The sequence below is a fragment of the Macaca nemestrina genome, unplaced genomic scaffold (genome assembly GCF_043159975.1).
Source record: "Macaca nemestrina isolate mMacNem1 unplaced genomic scaffold, mMacNem.hap1 Scaffold_44, whole genome shotgun sequence".
Taxonomy (NCBI): domain Eukaryota; kingdom Metazoa; phylum Chordata; class Mammalia; order Primates; family Cercopithecidae; genus Macaca; species Macaca nemestrina.
In genome coordinates this window covers 959,236-981,680 of record NW_027257673.1, presented here as the reverse complement: position 1 = coordinate 981,680, position 22,445 = coordinate 959,236, and the positions used below count along the sequence as shown (strand labels likewise).

Genomic DNA, 22,445 nt, shown 5'->3' with positions numbered 1-22,445 from the left:
AATAGTCCTTAAGGAAAATAAAAGCGAACCTGATTCACTTTTATCATGATGAAAGGAGGAGGTTGAGAAATTCTCACCATAGAAAATGACTACAAAGCTGTACAAAACTGTCAAAAACAGTCACTTAAATGTTTGGGAACTATAAAAGAGGTACATAACAAATCAAGGAGTGTTTATTCACAAAAAGGACTAAACTTTGAATAGTAACAGTGAGAGCATGTGGCATTTTTATTGACGATGTTCCTATCCACACCTCATCTTTTTTGGCAAAGGGGTTCAACCAGGAAGAGCAGACCTTGCAAATTAGCAGTCTAATTGCTATTGCTAGTGGGGACTCACTTAAAGCACTGTCAGTTAAAGTGATGATCTCAGTGACACATGAACATGCAGGTCCAGCAGTTGTATTAGCCTGAGATTGAAATCCTGTTTGACGCAAACAGCAAGGTGACAGCCAGGGAATTTCCAGGGAGTTCCAGGATGTAAGCTACTATAGTGGGCTTGATAAACTCTCTACATATCCTAGGTTGTCCCAAGCCTCAGCTGACGCACAACAGAGCCTGAAGGAGGGCCAAGCTCCCCAAGCCAGAAAAGCCTAGAACACGAAGCACTGAGTGGAAGTGTTAAAGCTTCACCTTGTCATGCTGGCCACTGGGAGGCAGGGACCAGTTTCAGTGAAGGCACTCAAACCTACCCTCCAAATCCCAGCTTTTGCTTCTAGCAAAAGGTCCAGCTGGCCAGGAATTGCTGGGCCCATCTGCACTGCACTCCTTGGGGAGCCCAAGTAGGAGAAACTCAGACGGAGCCAGCCCTCCCCACCCAAGTGCTGGTTCCCATTCCTGACGCCTCCACACACAGTGCCCTTTTTCCCCCCTCTCCCTGTGGTGCCCACTATTCCCTGTGTGCTAGTCCCAGGTGGTCTCTGCAACACAGAACGTGAGTGTCCAGGCCAGGGAACCACAGTGGGTGTGGGGACCCTGCTGAACTCAAGAGTGCTCAAGCGTACTCGAACAGGAGGAGGAGATCACCCTCTAGAGCTTTAAGTCCGGGAAGAGCAGAACGATCCCTTCTTTGGAGTCCACCAGAAAGAAGGAGGCCACCAATGTCACTGCCTCCTCAGCCTGCCAACCCCGCTGGCAGTATAGCCCCCAATAGCACCCCTACCCTGCCCCCTGCTGCCAGCCCTGTAGCCCCTGGATAGCACACTCAACACACCCTACAGCTGCAGGCAATGTAACCCCCAATACCCTCCCCGCCCCCAGGCTCCGAGCCCGCAGGCAGTGTTAGCACCCGATAGTGCCCACAACCTGACCCACCCACGGGTGTTACTGCACTAGACAGCGCCCCAAACCTGCCCTCCCCCACCCCACCATGAGCAGCACAGCTCCTAATAGTGCACCCCCACTCACGGGCAGTGCAGCACCTGATGATGCCCCTGAACCACCCCTCACTGCCAGCACTGTAGCCCCAGATAGCTCCACCGAACCCGCCCCCTGCCACGAGCAGTGCACCAGAAGATGGTGCCCTTAACCCATCCACTGCCACCGTCAGTACACGTTAGTGTGCACGACCTGCCTCCCGTGACCACCCCCACCACCGTAGCCCCCACTCCACCACCAGCAATGTAACCTCAGAGAGTGCCCCCAACCAGACCAATGCCACAGATAGTTAGCCTTGGGCAGTGAGCCCCAATAGGTCACCCAACCTTTGCCCAGGAGGACAGTGCAGCCCTGGATAACTCACCTATCCCGCCACATTTCTACCACTCTGGCCGAGTTGCAGTCTCCGATGTCACCACCCACTGCAGCGAGGCGACCCGCGGTGGCACAGGTTCCAGCCTCCAGCATGCAGTGGTGCTGCTTCTCGTCTTCCAGCTAGGCAAGAGAAACTCCCGCTGCTAGCTGCCCTCCTACCGCTCTGTCACCACCACCAACAGCAGCGAAGCAGGGCCTCAGGCTCTGGGCTCCCGGCTCTGGGCTCCAGGCTCCCGCGGGCAGCAAGTGACGGCCCCTTCCAGTTCTCCAGTTCTCTAAGCTGGGACGTAACAGCTCAGCACGCTGACAAACAGGAGTCTGAAATGACCTCAGACCACGTCAACATGCTTTATATACTGAGGTCGCGCACATGCGGATGCTGGAATACATGTTCTGATTGGATGAGAGAAAACCTCTATGCTTACTATGATTGGGCTTTATTTTCATGCTGTGATTGGTTGTCTTCAGACTTGCTCTCATCCAATCAGAACACGATAATAAAGTCCAATCCGAGTAAGCCTGGAGGTTTTTTCTCATCCAATCAGAACATGCAGTCAAAGAAGCTCCACCTCCATGACGTCAGTATATAAATGATGCTGAAAGCGCGGCAGGCTTTTTTAGTTTCCGTGTCTTCCTGTGAAGCTGGTCAGTTCCCGACTTAGAAGACGAGGAGAAGGGAGCAGCACGCCGCGTGCTGGAGGCTTGAGTCGCGACCCTATGGGGCTGCTCGCCTCGCTGCGGTTGATGGTGGCGGTGACGGAGAGGCTGGAGCGGTAGGAAGAGGAAAATAGTTTTGGGATAGATACATGGAGTGAGGCAAAGAGGGCGGTTAGTGAGAAAGGGCAAAAGGGATAGTGAGGAGGAGAAGACATTGCAAAAAGAGAGTGGGGAAAAAAGTTTTTGGGTAGATGGAGGCGGAAAAACAGGATGGGGAGCGGGAGGGAGGGAAGGTTTTGCAGAAAGACTGGGTAAAAAGTTTATGGGTAGATGGGAGAGGAAAAAGAGAGATGGTGATGGGTGGAAAACGGGGGCGAGCAGTAGTGAGAGAAGATTCTGAGAAAAGATGGTGGGGAGAAAAGTTTTTGGGTTGATAAAGAAGCAAAAGAAGGTAGCAAATGGGAGAAGGAAAAAGAGGGTAGCCAACTGGAGGAAGAGAAGGTTTAGTGAAGAAACAGTGGCAGAAAAGAAAGATGGTGAAGAAAGAAAAGACAAGACGGTGGGTAAAAAGTGTTCGGGTAGATGGAGGGGGGAAAGAGGGTGACGAGGAGGAGGAGAAAAAAGGGTGGCGAGAAGGAGCGAGAAAGAAGGTTGGGGAAAAGATGGGAAAATTATGGTTGGTAGAGGGTAAAAAGGGTGGCAAGCAGGATAGCGGAGAGAAGAGGACGAGTAAGAAGCGGGGAAGACTTCGTGAAAAGACATTGGGGGAAATTTTGGGGGTAGATGGAGGGGGAAAAGAGGGAGATGAAAAGGAATGGGAAGAAGACTTTCAGAAAAGATTGGGGAAATGTTTTTGGGTGGTTGGAGAAGTGAAAGAGAATAGCAAGGAGGAGCTGAGGGAAGACGATGAGGAAAAGTTTTTGGGTAGATGAAGGAGGAAAAGAGGGTAGTGAGCAGTAGGAGTGGGGAGAAGTTTTTGGGAAAAGACGGGGAAAAAGTGTTTGCTTAGATGAAGAAGCAAAAGGGGGTGATGAGAGCGGGAGGGGGAAAAAGAGGGTGGCCAGGGAGAAGGGGAAAATACGGTGGGAAAAAACAGTGGTGAAAGTGTTGGGTAGATGGATGGGGAATAGCACGGTGAGCAGGAGACTAGAGAAAGCTTTGCGACGGTAGGGAAAAAATGATGGTGAAAAAGTTTGCGGGTGGTTGGGGGAAGGAAAAGGGTGGCGAGAGGGAGGGGGCCAAATGCGGTCGGGAAAAGAAGGTGGGGAAATAATGGTGGGGAACGAAAGTTTTGGGTAGATTTATAAAAATAAGATTATTTGTATTTTTGCTTTTGAGTAGTTTGAGTTATGTGTTTTGTGTATTAACCCCTTGCCTGAGGAATAGTTTGCAAATACTTCCATTCTCTGGTTCCTTCATTCCACTGATTGCTTCCTCTGCTTTGCAGAAACTTTTAATTTAATGTAATTACATTTCTGCTTTTGTTGCTTGTGCTTTTGATGTTTACTTGAAAATTCGTCGTCCTAACCAATTTAATGAAGCATTTATCCTATGTTTTCTTCTTTGGTAGTTTCATAGTTTCGGGTCCTACATTTAAATCTTCATTTTGAGTAGATTTTTGTATATGGTAAGATAACAGCCTAGATGTATTTTTGTTCATGTGGGTGTTGGGCTTTCCTAGCACAGTTTATTGAAGCCATTATCCTTCCCCAATGTGTGTTCTTGGTGCCTTTGTTAAAAGTGAGTTGACCGTAAATGTGTGAGTTGATTTCCGATTTCTCTATTCCGTTTCACTTGTCTGTATCTGTCATTTGTCTCTTTCTCACCCCAACCCCTTTTATTGATAGTACCATGCTTACTATAGATTTGTAGTATATTCTGAATCAGGTAGTGTGATGCCTCCAGCTTTTCTTTTTATTTCAGATACTTTTGTCTATCTGAGGCATTTTGAATTTCCATGTGAATTTTAAGATTGTTTTTTCCTATTTCAATGAAGAAAGTGTTTTGTAATTGAACACAGATTGCATTGATTCTGTAGATCACATTGGGTGATACAGATATTTTAACATTATTCCAGTGCATGGACATGGATATCTTTCCATTTACTTGTGTTGTCTGCTTTAATCTCTTTCATCTATGTTTTATAGTTTTCATTTTGGGATTTCTTGCCTTTTTGGGTAACTTTATCCCTAGATATCTTTTTTTCTAATAAAATAGCTTTCTTGATTTTTTTTCTTAGACATTTCACTACTGGTGCATGGGCGTGCTACTCATTTTTATATATTGATATTGTATCTTGGAACTTGACTAAATTTCTCATTTCTAGTAGGTTTTTTGTGGAATCTTTAGGGTCCTCTCTATATATGTTCGTGTCATCTGGAAACAGACACAATTTGACTCCCCTTTTTTCCAATTTGGATGCCTTTTATTGCATTCTCCTAATTGCTCTAGCTAGGACTTCCAGTACTATGATGAATAAAAGTGGTGTAAAAGTAGCCACGCTTGTTCCAGAGCTTAGAGGAAGAGCTTTTAATTTTTCCCTATTGATTATGTTAGCTGTGGGTTTCTCATATATGGCTTATATTGTGCTGAGATATGTTCCTTCTGTTACTCATGTTGTTTTTATCATGAAGGAATGTTGATTTTTATTTTTTTCAGCATCTACTGAAATGATTATATGGTTTTCGTTCTTGATTTACTGAATGTGATGTCGCACATTTATTTGTGTTTAGTGAATCGTCCTCATATTCCTGGGATGAAACCCACTTGATCATGGCAGGTTATCTGTTTATTGTGTTGTCAAATGCAATTTCCAACTATTTTGTTGAGAATTTCTTGCACCTATGTTTATCAGGGATATTTGCCTGTGGTTTTCTTTCTGTGTTGTGTCCCGGTCTGGTTTTTGTACCAGGGTCACGCTGTCCTCATAGAACAAGTTTCGAAGCCATCCTTCCTCTTTATTTTAGGGGGAATATTTTGAGTCAAATTGGTATTATCTCTTTTTAAAATGTTTGGTAATTTAGCAGAGAAACCATGATTCTAGCGTTTTTCTTTGCCGGGAGGCTTTTTATGACCGCTTTAATTGCATTACTCATTATTGGTCTATTCAGATTTTTTTATTTTTATTTTTTTATCATTCTATCTTGGGAATTCGTTGTGTCTAGAAATTTATTCACTTCTAAATCTCACAGTCCTTCATACTTTTGCGTTATCAATTGCAATGTCTCCTTTTTTATCTACGATTTTGTTTTCTTCTTTATATCTTTAGTCTAGTCAAAGCTTGTCAATTTTGAATTTATTTTTTCTAAAACACTCCAGCTCTTTGTTCCATTGACTTTTTGTATTTTTTGTTTCTATTTTTCAAATTTTTTCTCTAATCTTTATGATATTTTTTCCACTAATTCTAGCATTTGACTGTTCTTGTTTTTTTCATTACTGGAGGTGTACTGTCAGGATGGCTATTTGTGATCCTTCTATTTTTCTGATGTGGGCATTTATAGCTATGCACTTTTCCTCTTAGAATTGCCTTTGCTGCATCCCACAGGATTTATTGTGTTTCTATTGTTATGTTTCAATAAATACTTAATTTCCTTTTTTTTTTATTTATTGGCTCATGAGCATGTATTTCAATTTCCATGTATTTGTACAGTTTTTAAAGTTTCTTCCTGTTACTGATTTCTAATACGATTCCACTCAGGTCAGAAAAGATACTTGATATGAATTCAGTTTTTAAAAATGTGTTGGGACTTGTTTTTTGGCCTGACACATAATCTGTCCTGTGGAATACTCCACGTGCTACTCAGTAGAATGTGCTTTGTGCAGTTGTGGAGTGGAAAACTGTGAAAATGTCTGTTAGGTCCATTCTGTATAGAGTACAGTTTAGCTGATGACGTTTTGTTGTCTGGATGATCTGTCCATTGACAGTAGTGGGGTGCTGATGATAGTGGAGTGTTGAGGTACTCTATTGTATTGCAGTCCATCTGTCCTTTAAGGCCTGTTAATATTTCCATCTGTATTTAGGTGCTTGAGTGTTGGTTGCACATGCACTTATAATTGTTAGGCAGCTGTTTACTACTTTCTCATTATATAATTTTTATTTTCTATTTTTTGACTTAAAGTTTATTTTATCTAAGTATAGCTACTCCTGCTTTTTTTGTTTCCATTTGTATGGGGTATCTTTTATCATCCCTTCACTTTCAGTCTGTGTATGTCTTTAAAGGTGAACTGAGTTTCTCGTAGGCAGTATAAAACTGGGTCTTTTAATCCATTCAGCCACTGTGTCTTAATTTAATTCATTCATATTCAGGATTATCACAGGTAAAAACAGACTACTGCCATTTTTTACTTGTTTTATGGTGGTTTTGCTACTCTTTTTTCTTTTATTTCTCCCTTCCCTGTTTCCCTTCTTTCTGATCTCTTTTTCTTCCTTTCTTTTCTTTCCTCCTTGCCTTCCTTCCTGTCTTTATTTGTAGTGAAGTAGTATTTTTCTGGTAGTGTGTGTTTTAATTCCTTACTTTTTATGTTTAGGGTGTTTATTGATTTTTGTTTTCTGGTTACCATGAGGCTAAACAACGTAAGTATAACAAGTTACTTTAAACCGAGGAAAACTTAACTTTGGTCTCAACTACTCAGGAGGCTCAGGTGGGAGGATTGTTTGAGCCTGGGAGACTGAGGTTGCAGTGAGCTGAGAGCGCAGCTGCACTCTCTATCCTGGCTGACAGAGTAAGACAACGTATCCTTAAATAAAGAGATAAATACATAAATAAAAATACAATAGCTTATAATGAATTCTGATTGTAAATTTTGAGATGATGATATATTAAGGGTGTAAAGAAGAAAGTCAAAATCATTCATAATCTCATTACCCAAATATTTCTAATGTTTTGGTACATATGCTTCCTAATTCATAACCCCCTCTCTCACACACACAGATGTACACATAAAATCTATACACTTTACACACAGATATAGTTTTATTGTAACATTTTTGGAAACATGGTTTTGTAATTTTTTGTTTAAAAATATTGCAATAACTTGAGATGAATATATAAAATACTAATTTTAAGATTTTGTTTTCTGCCCTTTGGGGTGGCAGGTTCACTTCTTGCTGAATTGAATGGTCTAAGTGTCTTTGATTTTTCTTCTCTCCTCCAAGCTGTTGCTTTTGGAAGGGGCGTCTGGATCTCCCTCCTGTTTACTTGGGGGAAAACACATAGTATTGTGGGGTTATGAAGACATGTTGCCTGCACAAGATAGCAACACTGGCTATAGTTCTGAAAGTAAAGGTAATGTAAGAGTTTTCATCCTGTGATTAATACTAGGATGTAACTGAAGTGGTTTTAGATCATAGTTACAAAAGATTTAGATGTAACTGCGTTTTAGATCATTGTAGCCAATGATTTAGGTATAACTCTGGTGTACCTTTCAATTAAGAGCTCAAGATTTCTATGCAGTATGTTGATTGCTTTATCTGTAGATGCATAAAACCTGATACTGGGTAAGGTGAGAAAATAGGTAGGTTTTACTATCACAAAGAAAAGGTATTATCCATACACTCTTGCCAAGGAGGCATGGATTACTTAAATTGGCTTCTGGATATTTGAGTTCGGGTATGATAGCCTTAAGTTGAATTTTTTGGTTACTGTTGATAATATTTATTTTAGTAATTGATTGTGTTTAGTAACTGATTGTGTTACTGAGCTCTACTGTCCTAAAAGCAAAAATGAAGAGGTTCAAGGGAGCACAAATTGCTTAACATCTCCTTTAAAGAAATAGGCTAGTTTAAAATTTTTTTACAGAGCTTTACAGTATTACAAGTGAGTTTTATTACAGTGTTACATGTCAACAAAAATGGTAGAAGCTCTCTTAACTGACTTGCCAGATGGATTAGATCTCTCCATTCACTCAATAAAATGTCCAGGCCAGTGCCATGGCCCACTGAACCCACGGGGCTGGTCGGCTCTGCTTGATACATCTGTGCACTGCTGCTCTCACCAGGGGAGAGCTGCAGGCTCACCAGGAGTCAGCCTTGCTCCCAAACCGGTTTGTTAATTATAACTGGTACTTACCATTGTGATAATACCATTAAATCTTCCATAACTGACGAAATAGGAATTAAAAAAAAAAAACAAGAAATAGTGCCATTAAGAAGTTGAATGTTTTAGAAACAATGAAGTGAGTGTCTAAGAAACTGGTGTTCATCAGTGTGGGATTGAGAGTCTGCTCCTCCCACCCCTTCCTTTCCCAACTTCAATGGGGGAGCCTTCCTGAGCACTGTACTGCCTCCCATGGGTGACCTAGGTTACATTGTTATGTATGTGTCAGTGCATAGAGCAATTCCTGGCATGGAGTAAATGCCATGTGTGTGTGACCTGTTACAGTTTTTGAGAAACAGCACAGCATAGCTTAATGATTAGGAACACGGACTCTGGAACTGCATTGTCTGAACTCAACCCCCAACACTGTTCCTCCATTGGTAACTTGTGTGGCCTTGGACAAGTTACTTAACATCTCTGTGGTCATCATAAGTGAAGAGGAAAATAGTCTACCTTGCAGGGTTATTGTTTAGATCAAATAAGATAATATTTCTAAAGCACTTAAGGCACTTCCTTTTTTGGAGGGGGGTTTTTATTTTTTAACTTTTGGGTTCAGGGGTACATGTGCAGGTTTGTTAATATAGGTAAACTGCATGTTATGAGGGTTTGGCATACAGACTATTTTGTCACCCAGATAATAAGGATAGTACCCAATTGGTGGTTTTTTAATCCTCTCCTTCCTCCCATCCTCCACCCTCAAGTAGGCCCCAGTGTCTGTTGCTGCCTTCTTTGTGACCATGTGTTCTCAGTGTTTAACTCTCACTAACAAGTGAGAATGTACAGTATTTGATTTTCTGTTCCTATGACTGTTGGCTTAGGATAATGGCCTCCAGATTTATCCATGTTGCTGTAAAGGACAGGATCTTGTTCTTTTTTTATGGCTGCATTGGTGTATGTGTACCACTTTTTGTTTATCCAGTCTACTGTCGATGGGCATTTCGGTTGATTCCATGTCTTTGCCAATGTGAATAGTGCTGTGATTAACACACATACATATGTATCTGAATCACGCATTAATCATGTAGAAAGATTTATTTTCCTTTGGGTATACAGCCAAAAATGGGATTTCTGGGTCAAATGGTACTTCTTTTGTAAGATCTTTGAGAAATTCCTACACTGTTTTCCACACTGACTGAACAAATTCACATCTTTAGCACTGTGTAAGTATTCCATCTTCTCCACGACCTTTCCAGAATCTGTTATTTTTTCTGCTTAATTATAGCCATTCTGATAGGTGTGAGATGGTATCTATTAATAGCTTGTCCATTAATAGCTTTCTGCTCTTTCCCTCTTCATCAGTGGCAGAAGGTGGGAAATTGTGGGCTGAATTACTATTGCTGAAAGTGCTTAACTAGTTTAAGGAGATGTAGTTTAAGAGAATTTGTCAGATAAAGATGACATTAGTTGCTTCTCATGTGGTGGTTGGGCATTGCTTAGGCTGAGTGTTTTTCTTGAACTTTCTGTAGGTTAAAAGGCTTGGAAGAAGTTACTAAGGCTACTATGCTCGGTCACCTTCTTCCAGTTTTGCTGACCTCCGTGACACATTGAAAGTTGCAGACTCAGATCATGGTCGATACCCTGATGCCTCAGTTAATGCAGCTGGGACTGTATACCAGCCAGGTACAATCCTTGGTGTGCCAAAGTGAACTGCTTTTTTGCCAACCCGCTTCACAGGGCAACTGTTTGCTTTCACTGAAGTAAACTGGATTTGCAGACTAACTGCAGTCGTTTAGCAGGGGTTCATTTTCAATCAGCTGTAAAAATGCTGATACATAATGCTACTAAAAACCTACCATTTTAGTTTGTCTCCTCAATCCTTGCCAGCTAATAGTAACTAATATAAATGGTGTATTCCATTCCAGCATGAAGTAAAATAATGTTGCGTCTTAAGTAGCATAGCATTTTTTAGTGAAGGAGGGCAGACTAGGATTATAAATAGATGATTTCAGAGAGAATTTTAAGTTTGGCTCTCATACCATTCAGATAATACCATTCAGATAATTGACAGTACCATTCAATTATCATACCATTCAGATAATTGAAGGCATGATGATGGTTTCGTGTTTCAGACAGCTTGTGGCTTGAAATCCAGTGTCCATTTTCTGCTGAGGTGGGCTATTCCCCATGTGGTGCACCAGACCGGAAGTGCAGGCTGTTCCCTGATGAGAGGCAATGGATGCTGCTTCCTTTCAGGAACGCTCTTCTTGTTTTCTTCTGGTGAGAGCCTAGTACTCCTTTTTTTTTTTTTTTTTTTTTTTTTTTAATTAAGTTCTAGGGTACGTGTGCACAACATGCAGGTTTGTTACATATGTATACATGAGCCATGTTGGTGTGCTGCACCCATTAACTCATCATTTATGTTGATATATCTCCTAATGCTATCCCTCCCCCTCCCCCATCCCCACAGTAGGACCCGGTGTGTGATGTTCCCCTTCCTGTGTCCAAGTGATCTCATTGTTCAGTTCTCACCTATGAGTGAGAACATGCGGTATTTGGTTTTCTTTCTTGCGACAGTTTGCTGAGAATGATGGTTTCCAGCTGCATCCATGTCCCTACAAAGGACACGAACTCATCCTTTTTTATGGCTGCATAGTATTCCATGGTGTATAGGTGCCACATTTTCTTAATCTAGTCTGTCACTGATGGACGTTCGGGTCGATCCAAGTCTTTGCTGTTGTGAATAGTGCCGCCATAAACATACGTGTGCATGTGTCTTTATAGCAGCATGACTTACAATCCTTTGGGTATATCCCCAGTAATAGGATGGCTGGGTCGAATGGTATTTCTAGTTCTAGATCCTTGAGGAATCGCCACACTGTTTTCCTAGTACTCCTTTTATGACAATGATTTTTGGCGAGAATTATGTAACTGTGAAAAGAGAAAGACTTGGGAGTCAAAATTTTAGATAGCTGTAGAATTGCTTTGTAGATTTATAGGAACTGTTAGAGTAAATTTCCCCATGGGTTAAGAGCTCAGTTCAAAATGGGTCTGAAATTCTCATACGCTGATAGTTGGGATGTGAAATACTATGACATTGGCAGACAGTTTGGTTGTTTTTTAAAAAGTTAAACGTAGACCTACTATATGATCCAGCTATTTCAGTTTTAGGTATTTGCACAAGAGAAAAGAAAGCATAGCTCTTAGAAAGGCTTTTATATTAATGTTCATAACAGTTTGGGTTAGAAGAGCCCCAAACTGGAAACAAACTAAATCTTCATCAATAAGAGAATGGATAAACAAATTGTGATATAGTCAAAGGAAAGACTCTAATCAGCAATGAAAAGGAATGAACTATTGTTACATAGAGCAGCGTGTATATAATCTCAAAATACTTAATGCTGAGTGAAAGAAGCTGCTTCCCCTTAGGTCACGTACTATGTTATTTTGTTTATATAAAACTAATCTCTAGTGGCAGGCAGCAAATAAATGATCACCTGGGGAAGAAACTGAGAGATTACAAAGAAGAAGAAAAAGGAAACTTAATGAGTGTACACAAATGTCCAAATTTATCAAGTTGTATGCTTTAAATATGTGTAATTTATCATATCAATAATGTTGCGCTAAAGCTATCTTTTTAAAAAATCGGTCAAAAAGGGAAGATTTCCTGGGTTTCTCTAGAGCAGTGTGCTGTGGAATTGAACTTTTTGCAGTGAGGAGAAAACTGTGCTGCCTAGTGCCAGAGCCACAGGTTGTTTTTGAGCACCTGCCATGTATATAGCTAATGTGATTGAGAAGGCATTTTAAATTTTACTTCGTTTAAATTCAATCTGATTGAAATGGCCACATGTGACTAGTAGCTACTGTATTGGATAGTGGGGCTGTGAAAGCATAAAAGAATTCCACGGCAGCTAGATTTAAGTCTTAAAAGAGTTTGTGTTCCACAGTCTCAAGCTCCATGAGAGTTCAATTATAGCAGGTTAGAGAACCTTTAAAGGCACCTTTGTTTAGTAAAAATTACAGGAAAAGTAGATATGTCGAATCCTGGAGTTTTCACGTACCTATCAACAAAAGCAAATTTTTACAGGATACTTATCCTGTGGGATTTGGGAAGTGGCCAGTCTTAAAGTCCCTTCATGGTATCTTTTTTTTTTTTTTTTTTTTTTGAGACAGAGTCTCTCTGTCATGCCCAGGGTGGAGTGCAATGGCATGCTCTCAGCTTGCTGCAACCTCCGCCTCCCGGGTTCAAGTGATTCTCCTGCCTCAGTCTCCGAAGTAGTTGGGGTTACCGGTATGTGCCATCATGCCCAGCTAATTTTTGTGTTTTTAGTAGAGATGAGGTTTCACCATGTTGGCCAGGCTGGTCTCAAACTCCTGACCTTGGGTGATCTGCCTGCCTTGACCTCTCAAAGTGCTGGGATTACAGGCACAAGCCACTGTTTTGCGTAACTTTAAATGAGAATTGGTCAGGTCTTTTCCTGAATATCAGTTGGGCTTCTCCCTTGAAAAAATAGGGAAAAATGAAAATATATCTCTGCTTCATGTCCAAGAAAAAGGCGAAAACGAAACAAAAGCAAATATATCTAACAACAAAGAAGAAAAAACCCTTAAATAGAGGAATTTTAAAATGTTTGTGATCACCACTGATATGAAGCATTTAAAAGCCCCAGTAGTGTTACCATACTGCAAGCAAGCTGTAGAAAATTAAGGGGCCGGCCGGGCGCGGTGGCTCAAGCCTGTAATCCCAGCACTTTGGGAGGCCGAGACGGGCGGATCACGAGGTCAGGAGATTGAGACCATCCTGGCTAACACGGTGAAACCCCGTCTCTACTAAAAAATACAAAAAACTAGCCGGGCGCGGTGGCGGGCGCCTGTAGTCCCAGCTACTCGGGAGGCTGGGGCAGGAGAATGGCGTGAACCCGGGAGGCGGAGCTTGCAGTGAGCTGAGATCCGGCCACTGCACTCCAGCCTGGGTGGCAGAGCGAGACTCCGTCTAAAAAAAAAAAAAAAAAAAAGAAAGAAAGAAAATTAAAGGGCCTAGAACTAGAAGTACCATATGACCCAGCCATCCCATTACTGGGGATATACCCAAAGGATTATAAATCATGCTGCTATAAAGACACATGCACACGTATGTTTATTGCGGCACTATTCACAATAGCAAAGACTTAGAATCAACCCAAATGTCCATCAGAGACAGACTGGATTAAGAAAATGTGGCACCTATGCACCATGGAATACTATGCAGCCATAAAAAAGGATGAGTTTGTGTCCTTTCTAGGGACATGGATGCAGCTGGAAACCATTATTTTCAGCAAACTATCGCAAGAACAGAAAACCAAACACCGCATGTTCTCACTCATAGGTGGGAACTGAACAATGAGATCACTTGGACTTGGGAAGGGGAACATCACACACCAGGGCCTATCACGGGGAGGGGGGAGGGGGGGAAGGATAGCATTGGGAGTGTTATACCTGATGTAAATGACGAGTTGATGGGTGCAGCACACCAACATGGCACAAGTATACATATGTAACCTGCACGTTATGCGCATGTACCCTAGAACTTAAAGTATAATTTAAAAAAAAAAGAAAAAAATTAAAGGGCAATTTAATGTATATGTTGTTTTTTCTTTCCTTGGCTGCTAAGCTAAATCGCTTTCTCTTTTTCTCTTTAGAATGTTAGAAGAGGCCAGGTGCAGTGGCTCACGCCTATAATGCCAGCACTTTGGGGAGGCCAAGGTGGCAGGGATTACCTGAAGTCAGGAGTTCGAGGCTAGCCTTCCCATCATGGTAAAATCCTGTCTCCACTAAAAATACAAAGATTAACTGAGCGTGGTGGTGGGTTCCTGTAATCCCAGCTACTTGGGAGGCTAAGGCAGGAGAATCGCTTGAGCCTGAGAGGCAGAGGTTGCAGTGAGCCGAGATTGCACCATTGCAGCCAGATTTGGTGACAAAAATGAGACTTAGTCTTAAAAAAAAAAAAAAAAAAAAAAAAAAAAGGAATGTTAGAAGAGGAGGGAAGAGCCAGGCTTTCTCATGGGTTTAAAGATTCCTGCCTCATGGACTGCTGGAAAGTCTGGAAACAGTCCAGCTATGCAGAGACAACTGTAAATTTAAAGAAAATGGTTCATATCCCAGGAGCTCACTGCCTGTATATTAGATTTGATAGCAGATGCTCTTCACAAGTTGCTGGGACTACAGGCATATGCAACTATGAGTGGCTAATTTTTTGTATTTTTTATAAAGATGGAGTTTCAATATATTGCCCAGGTTGGTCCTGCATTCCTGGGCTTAAGCATGAGTCATCACATTCGACCTCATTTAATTTTTAATTTTTTTAATATAAATTTTATCAAAATAGTATATGTACACAACTGTAAAGGGAAGAAACTACAGTGGTTCCTACTCTGTCCGTTCTCCCCAGAGGCAGCACCTGCCTTTGCATCTCAGCTTTTTTCCAGCCTATGCCCTGATTCCAGGTAATAGGCACATGCTCTGAGATTCTTTCCAGCGTGTACCTGATTCTAGGTCATAGACATCTTCTCTGAGCCAAGGCGGGTGTATTACTGGAGGTCAGAAGTCCAAGACCAGCCCAGCCAACATGGTGAAACCACGTCTCTACTAAAAATACAAAATTATCTGGGTGTGGTGGTGTCTGCTTTTAATCCCAGCTACTTGGGAGAGGCTGAGGCAGGAGAATCGCTTGAACCCGGGAAGGGGAGGTTGCAGTGAGCAGAGATCATGCCATTGATTCTAGCCTGGGCAAAAAGAGCAAAGCTCCATCTCAAAAAATAATTATTTCTAAGCCTCATTTACTGCCTGCCTTTGTACAGTATTTGATATAATAAAATTTTAGTATTACAAAACAATTTGGTTACTTCCTCGGAATTCGTTTTAGTGGTGTGCTTTCTGTGCATAGTCAGATGCAGGTGTCTAGCAGTAATGACTTCTTTCATTGTGAAATTAGTGCTTTGTTAAGATTTTAGTTATGTCAAAGCTGCTTGATAATGGCATGCCAATTGTAATTTCCTAGATACTTTACCAAGAACTATAATAATCAGGTATTAGCTTCTCTTTTGGTCGTATCTCCTTGATGTGTAAATCAAGGATGAATAAACTTTGAGTCCTGAGTATGCTACCAGTGAGAATAAGCTATGCAATGCTAGTAAGTATGACTGTTAAGCCTAAGGTACAGGAAGAGGAGAGAAAATATGAGAAAGAACTAAAGTCAGTAATGGTAGTAAGAGAGAAGATCACAGTTTGGAGCGGATTGTTTTATGGTGGTTGACTTAAATGTCTGGTTACTCCTTCCTTGATTTTTGATAGCATCTTCCTATAGCTATATCTCATGGTGAAATTATGGTCTGAATATACTTTCTTTCTTCTTACTGGTATTTGTTTTCTCAGTTTCTTAGTAGCCACAGAATTGAAAATGGAAAACTTATTTTATTTCAGGGAATGCAGCTTCATCTTCAGGCTTTGTTGTCTCTGTATAGGTTCTTTGCTTCTGCTCTGATTTCTGTATCTTTGCCTGTTAGGAAAAAGGTAAGGGATTAAGGAGAGAGAAATCATATTGAGACTGAAATATGTTATTTTTGTTAAAGTTAGCTTACAGATTTCAACTAAAATGCTTACAGCCTACTGTTTTACTATCTAGTATTGTGGTACTGCTCTGGGGAAGTTTTTTTTAAGGATTGGCACTTCGTGTTGATCCCGTTTGGTGCATTTAATAGATTGCTGATCAGAAAAATAAATGCATTTGTATGTAAAGGAATTCATAATATATATTCAATTAATGAGCAGTTTTAGACTTTACATCACTCCAATTTGTGGGTACCTCTCTCTTGTACTTTATATCCAAATTTATAGATCTATTTTAAGAATTCAGAGAATATATGGAAGATGGCTCTGCTTGCCATGAAGTGAAGAAACCAGGGACTTTCTCCAGAACCTCGGAAGTTGATGTTAGGTCCAGCTAGTGTTCGTCCTCTAAAAATAGTATCTAAAGCTCAAACAAGTTGCATGGCTTTCTTTTGTTAAATCCAAATAATAACCATTCAGATCTTAGAGGAGATTATAGATATTTAAATACATGTCAGTTACCCAGGATTCTGTGTAAACCATATTCCCATTTAATTGAAACACATTAACAGCTGCTTTTATATTTGTGTTTTGTAGTTTGTTTTGTCCATTGATAGATTGTTTTATTATCTTTCTTTAGAAATTGAATTCTCTCTCAGTTATACCAGTGCTCAATTCCAGTAGCTACACTAAAGAATATGGAAAAAAAGAGGTGAGTCTTTCTGATTGTCTGAATAGAAGTGGATCATTTCCACTAGAACAGCTTCAAAGCTTTCCCCAACTTTTACAGAATATCCATGGCTTAGAGGTGTGTGACTGGACCATGTGCTTCTTCGCATTTTCTGTTTGAACTGTATGGCCTTTGTTTTTGTTTTTTTGAGACGGTCTTACTCTGTCACCCAGGCAGTAACACAGTCATGATTCACTGCTGCCTTGAACTCCTGGGCTTACGTAATCCTTCCACCTCAGCCTTCCAAGTACCTGGGACTATAGATGTGAATCACCACGCCTGGCTAATTTTTCAAAAAAATTACATCAGGCCAGCCTCGGTGGCTTACACTGGTAATCCCTACACTTTGGGAAGCCAAGGCGGGCAGATCACTTGAGGTTTCAGGAGTTCAAGACCACGACCACCAGCCTGGCCAACATGGTGAAATCCTATCTCTACCAAAAAATGCAGAAATTAGCTGAGCATGGTGGTGCACACCTGTACTTCCAGCTACTCAGGAGGCTGAGGCATGAGAATTGCTTGAACCTGGGAGAAGAAGTTGGAGTGAGCCAAGATCCTGCCACTGTTCTCCATCCAGCCTGGTTGACAGAGTGAGACTGTCTCAAAAAAAAAAAAAAAAAATTTAAAAATACGTTGCCCGGGTTGGTCTCAAACTCCTGGGCTCAAGTGATCCTCCTGCTTCAGCATCCCACAGTGTTGCAATTATAAGCATGAGCCACCATGCCTAGCCTATTTTTTGTTACATAATTTCTTTAGTTTCAGAAGTTGATCGGTGGTTCTGTTACTGCAGCTGCGTTCTCAGATGGGCTCAGTGCTAAACAACTCTCTGCTGCTTCAGTATATTGACTGTGTCGTAGATGAGTCGGTCTCGCTGAGGTCTTACTACGGGTTGAGTCAAATATTACAAGAAGGTAAGAATTGAGGGAGGATGGGACAAGATAGTTTACAAATGAATTTCTTTTATAAGGGAGTGCCAAATTCAAGATAAGAGGAGCCTTCGTATGCTGTAATTATGTCTGTGGTAATCATATATTTAGAGCATGAATGTTTCTGTTGTAATTTTAAGGTAGTAAGAAGGGAGAGGGATTATGTTAAGGAAACACTACTGGATGGCCACCAAAACTCACTGGGTGGCTCTACGTTGATGACTATCACAATCCAAGGATTTTTCATCTTTATATGTCCAGAAACTTGCTGTTAGGCCCCCAGAGTCATCCCGTTAATGGTAATGAAACTCAGAGGAGATGAATGTATAAGCCAGGATATCAGTTTAATATAAAATGAATGATTTCTGGTAAGCGTAATGCTCATATCTGCCAACTAGAATATCCCCTCTGTGCTATCTGCATATATGGGAACAAGATTTGTCAGTAGAAGGTTTCTTAATTATAGAATTAGAGGAAATGGCAGTGAGAAGTCTTTCATCCAGGCCATAGTAAAGCCTGGGCATTTCATTCCTCCAGTGGTGGGGGGCAGTGGGAAGATAGCATTTCTTTTGACCAAATTAAGTGTTTCTTTACTGGATAAGCAACTTCCGATTCTTCTGGTGGTTAAAGTTGCTTTTGATTGTTTCCAGGCCAATTCTTCTTCTACTCTGAATCTTTTAAATGGAATATGATACAGTTTATTAGATTTCCACTTACTAAATTTCAATCTTTTTTACGTTATACCCAGCCTACCCTAATTGAAGTCTAGAGTGTTCTAAAACTTTCAATTCAGATGTTTATAACTTGCTTGGATGACTGTGATACAAAGTTTATCTTATTCATTATATGTGAATTCTCTCCACTTTTTTCACTATAAGTTTTTCCCTAGATTACCAAGTTGTTGAGGAACATCTCACTGTCACCTCCATCTGTCTGTTCTCGTCTACATTATGAGTTAGTCAGGATGTATGAGACTAGTGGCTTTTTTACTTTGTCACTTATTTGTAACTTTGGTGATAATTTTGTTTTGTGCACTTTTTTATTGTGGTACAGCTAGATGCTTATATTTAGTGTTCCTGCTCTAGAATGTATTTGGTACAAGGTGAATAATTACAAACATGGAAAAGAATTTACCAACTTCCTGGATACTTTGTGAGGGCAGAGTCCTTCTTACAAGTAAGATTTCACTTGCTTCTTCCACACTCCACCACTCTTTACTAAAATTTATTTAGATATCCATTGACAGTCTTTTTCTTGGCCGAGTGTGGTAGTTCACACCTGTAATCTCCGCAGTTTCAGTTTGGAGGCTGAGGCGGGTTGGGCAACATGGCAAAACCCCATGTCTACAAAGAATACAAAACTTTGCCAGGCATGGTGGCATGCATCTGTTGTCCCAGCTACTCAGGAGGATGCCGTAGAAGGATCATTTGAGCTCAGGAGGTCAAGGGTGCCGTGACCTGTAGATGTGCCACTGCACTGCAGCCTGGGTGACAAAGTGAGATCCTGTCTCAAAAACAACAACAAAAACGTTTTTTAAGTACCTGACATCATTTGTAAATAATATTTGTTCAATTTGTTCAATTTGAAACTCTTTATAAAGAGAGCTGAGTTGGACTTTTATCTTTACACTGTTGGATTTGAAGAAAGAATATGTTACATTACGCAAATAAAAGGGAAAAACCTGTAGTTTAGGAGGACAAACTGAAGATATAATTAAATGTATTCAGGTAATTGAATTAGTAATGTAAATTTCATAAGGTCACTACTTTTATATTCTTTTAATCAACAAACATTTTTTGAGCATCAAATAAATTCCAGCCAGTGGACACTCTGGTCTGGGTAACCCTGAGTTGTATTTTAAGCTGCAGTTTAGGTATCAGCGCCATCAAGGAGCCTTCAGTTATTGCCCAGTGTGGTTCAGTTCAGGTTATGACAGAATCTAGTGTGTATCTGTGGGACTGGGTAACTAAGGTGGAGTGAAGGTGAAGGTTATTTGATTCAAAGTCAAGAAACTGAAACTGAAATGTTGGGATCATTTGCATGGACACTGGTGTAACTGAGATGTTGATGGCAGGACATGATAACAGAGTTCTAAGCTCCTCAGTGAATCTGGATGAGCTTCCAAGTGATAGACAGCAGAGATATCAGAAGATAAAAAAAAATAGAGGGTAGGGTAGCTGGACAGTATGTTCGTATCCTGTATTTTGGTTATATGCATTAATTTATCTTAACTTTGGAGTTTAAAATGAGAACCCTAAATTTTTGTTATATGTGTGCTTTACCTTCAAAGTAAAAGACTAAATTTCAAGGAACTGCATAGTCAGATTGTTTTGACTCTTTCTACCTAAAGTTTTTTGCCTTCTATTACACTTTTTTTTTTTTTTTTTTTGTCTTAAGACAGTCTCACTGTGTTGCCCAGGCTGAAGTGCAGTGGTACAATGTTGGCTCACCGCAGCCTCCACCTCCCAGCTTCAAATGATTCTCCTGCCTCAGCTTCCCAAGTAGCTGGGATTACAGGCATGTGCCACCACACCCAGCTACATTTTTGTTTTGTTTTGTAGATGGAGCTTTGCCATTTTTGCCAGGCTGGTGTCAACCTCCTGACCTCAGGTGATCTGTTCGCCTTGGCCTCCCAAAGTGCTGGAATTACCAGTGTGAGCCACTGTGCCTGGCTGCTTCTCGTAAATTCTGTTATCAGCCACGTAATTTTTTGGCATTTGAAAAACTATATTATAGAAAATTACGAATACAATCAAAAGTAGAGAAAATACTGCAGTATTCCGCGTCTGTGCCCATTAGCCATCTTCAACAGTTAGCAACTCTTGGTTAACCTTTTTTCATCTATAATACATTTCACCTTTCCTTTCCATTATTTTAAAGCAAAACTCAGCTCCCGTTTCAACTGTAAAATATGGTACTATTACGACACCTAAAAAATTAGAAGCTTTTTTTTTTTTTTTTTTAAAGACAGTCTCACCCTTGCCCAGGCTGGAGTGCAGTGGGTTGATGCAAGTTCACTGCAACTTCCATCTCCTGGATTCACATAATTCTCGTATTTCAGCCTTCGAGTAGCTGGGACTATAGGCATGTGCCACCACACCCAGCTAATTTTTGTGTTTTTAGTAAAGAGAGGGTTTCACAGAGTTGGCCAGGGCTGGTCTTGAACTTGTGACCTCAAATTATGCACCCACCTTGGCCTCCCAAAGTGCTGGGATTACAGGCGTGAGCCACCGTGCCAAGCCAATAGTTCTTAGTATCTTTAAATATCTAACCAATGTTCAAATTCCTCTTAGCTTCAGTTGTAAATAGCTAGTGGGTAGCTTGGTTAACAGATGAGCCCAGACTCATTTTTCTGTATGTTCTTATCCCTATAGTGGTTTCTTACTTTGGTAGAATAGAGAGTAGAAGCTACTTAGGCCTGGAAAATTGTTTTTAATTCTTCATATTCGTTATTAAATTGTTTCCAGATACACCTGATCACTTTTAGAAGGAAATGGAGCATTAGTGGGTAGTAAACATCTTGTAAAGCTATGCTTCTCAAAATACGGTCCTTGGATCATCAGCATAACCTGGAAACTTGTTAGAGATGCAAATCTTAGGTCTTGGCCTAGACCTACTGAATTAAACTCTGGAGTTAGGGCTCTGTAATTAAACACTACTATAATTCTGGTGCATGCTGAAGTTTGAGAACCACTATTTAAAAGAAACTCCACTTAAATGTTTAACCTCTTCTACCTAAATTACATCAAGAACTGTACCTTTGAAATTACCCCTCTCTGCTTTTGTGTGAGACAGGGTCTTTCTCTGTCTCCCAGGAGTGCAGTGACGCAGTCTCAGCTCACTGCAGCCTCAACCACCCAGGCTCAAGCGATCCACCTCAGCCCCCAAGTAGCTGTGACCAAGAGTGTGCACCAATATAACATGCCAGGCTGATTTTTGTTGTAGAGACAAGGTCTCACTGTGTTGTCTGGGTTGGTCTTGAACTCCTAGGCTCAAACTATCCTCCTGCATTGGCCTCCCAAAGTATTGGGATCACAGGCATGAGCCACCACATCCAGCCTGAAATTCTTCTCTCTTACTTGTGGTTATTCCTAACCTGCATTCCCCTCTTCGAGCTGCTGTGCCTGGACCCATGTTTATTCATTCTCTATTCCCCAGATGAGCAAAAGATTGAACAAAACAGTATGTTTGCATCTACAGTATTTGGCCAAGTTGCAGTGTAAGTCTCCGGTACCCTTGAAATAGTTGCCTTACAGTTTCTGTATTATCTTTCCTTTTATTAGTATCATAAGGGAGACAATTTAAAAAGGAATTCTGCTTTCTAAAATTTAATGGACATGTGGATAATTTTGCTTGTCATAACAATATTTGGCATTATATAGTATAGCTCAAGTTTTCAATAATTGAGTAAATATAGGTGTAATGCCATATTTCTGGCATGTGACCATATGCCATATCATTGTCAAAAAGGGAGTAAATTGTAGTTATCTATCATAAGAAGAGAAGGGTAGAAAACTACTCAGCAGTGGTTCTTGAAGGGAGGGGGCATTTCTGGTGTCATGGTGACCGGGAAGAGGTTGCGACTGTCATTTAATATGTGGGAGGTGGGGAAGCTCAGTGTGCTTCAGGGGCTGCGTGGGTAGTAAGAGCCAGTCCTGAACAGTGAATTGTTTGATCCAAAATGCCAATAGTGTGGTGTGGAAAAACACTTCAAAAGAGACTGTTTGAAGCAATCGTCATTGTTTCAAATTGACACAGTTGCCAA

The 22,445-nt window shown here is 40.9% G+C and overlaps 1 protein-coding gene across 21 annotated transcripts in view; it reads left to right on the top strand.

Moving 5' to 3' along the window:
- Positions 1–2,391: 2,391 nt before the first annotated feature.
- LOC139361351 (centromere protein I-like) overlaps positions 2,392–22,445 on the top strand; it is a 59,720-nt gene continuing 39,666 nt past the window's right edge. For 13 of the 21 annotated variants that reach the window (XR_011618916.1, XR_011618920.1, XR_011618917.1 and 10 more), the window contains exons 1-4: positions 14,105–14,233; positions 15,899–15,988; positions 16,665–16,736; positions 17,545–17,665. Coding sequence is in view for 3 of the 21 variants with exons in the window: in XM_071089991.1 (XP_070946092.1) it covers positions 14,231–14,233; positions 15,899–15,988; positions 16,665–16,736; positions 17,545–17,665 (286 nt within the window). In the remaining 18 variants the exon portion in view is untranslated. Of the gene's footprint in view, positions 2,525–14,104; positions 14,234–15,898; positions 15,989–16,664; positions 16,737–17,510; positions 17,666–18,746; positions 18,857–22,445 lie in introns of those variants that run through there. The other 8 variants (XR_011618923.1, XM_071089997.1, XM_071089994.1 and 5 more) reach the window with 5 other exon arrangements.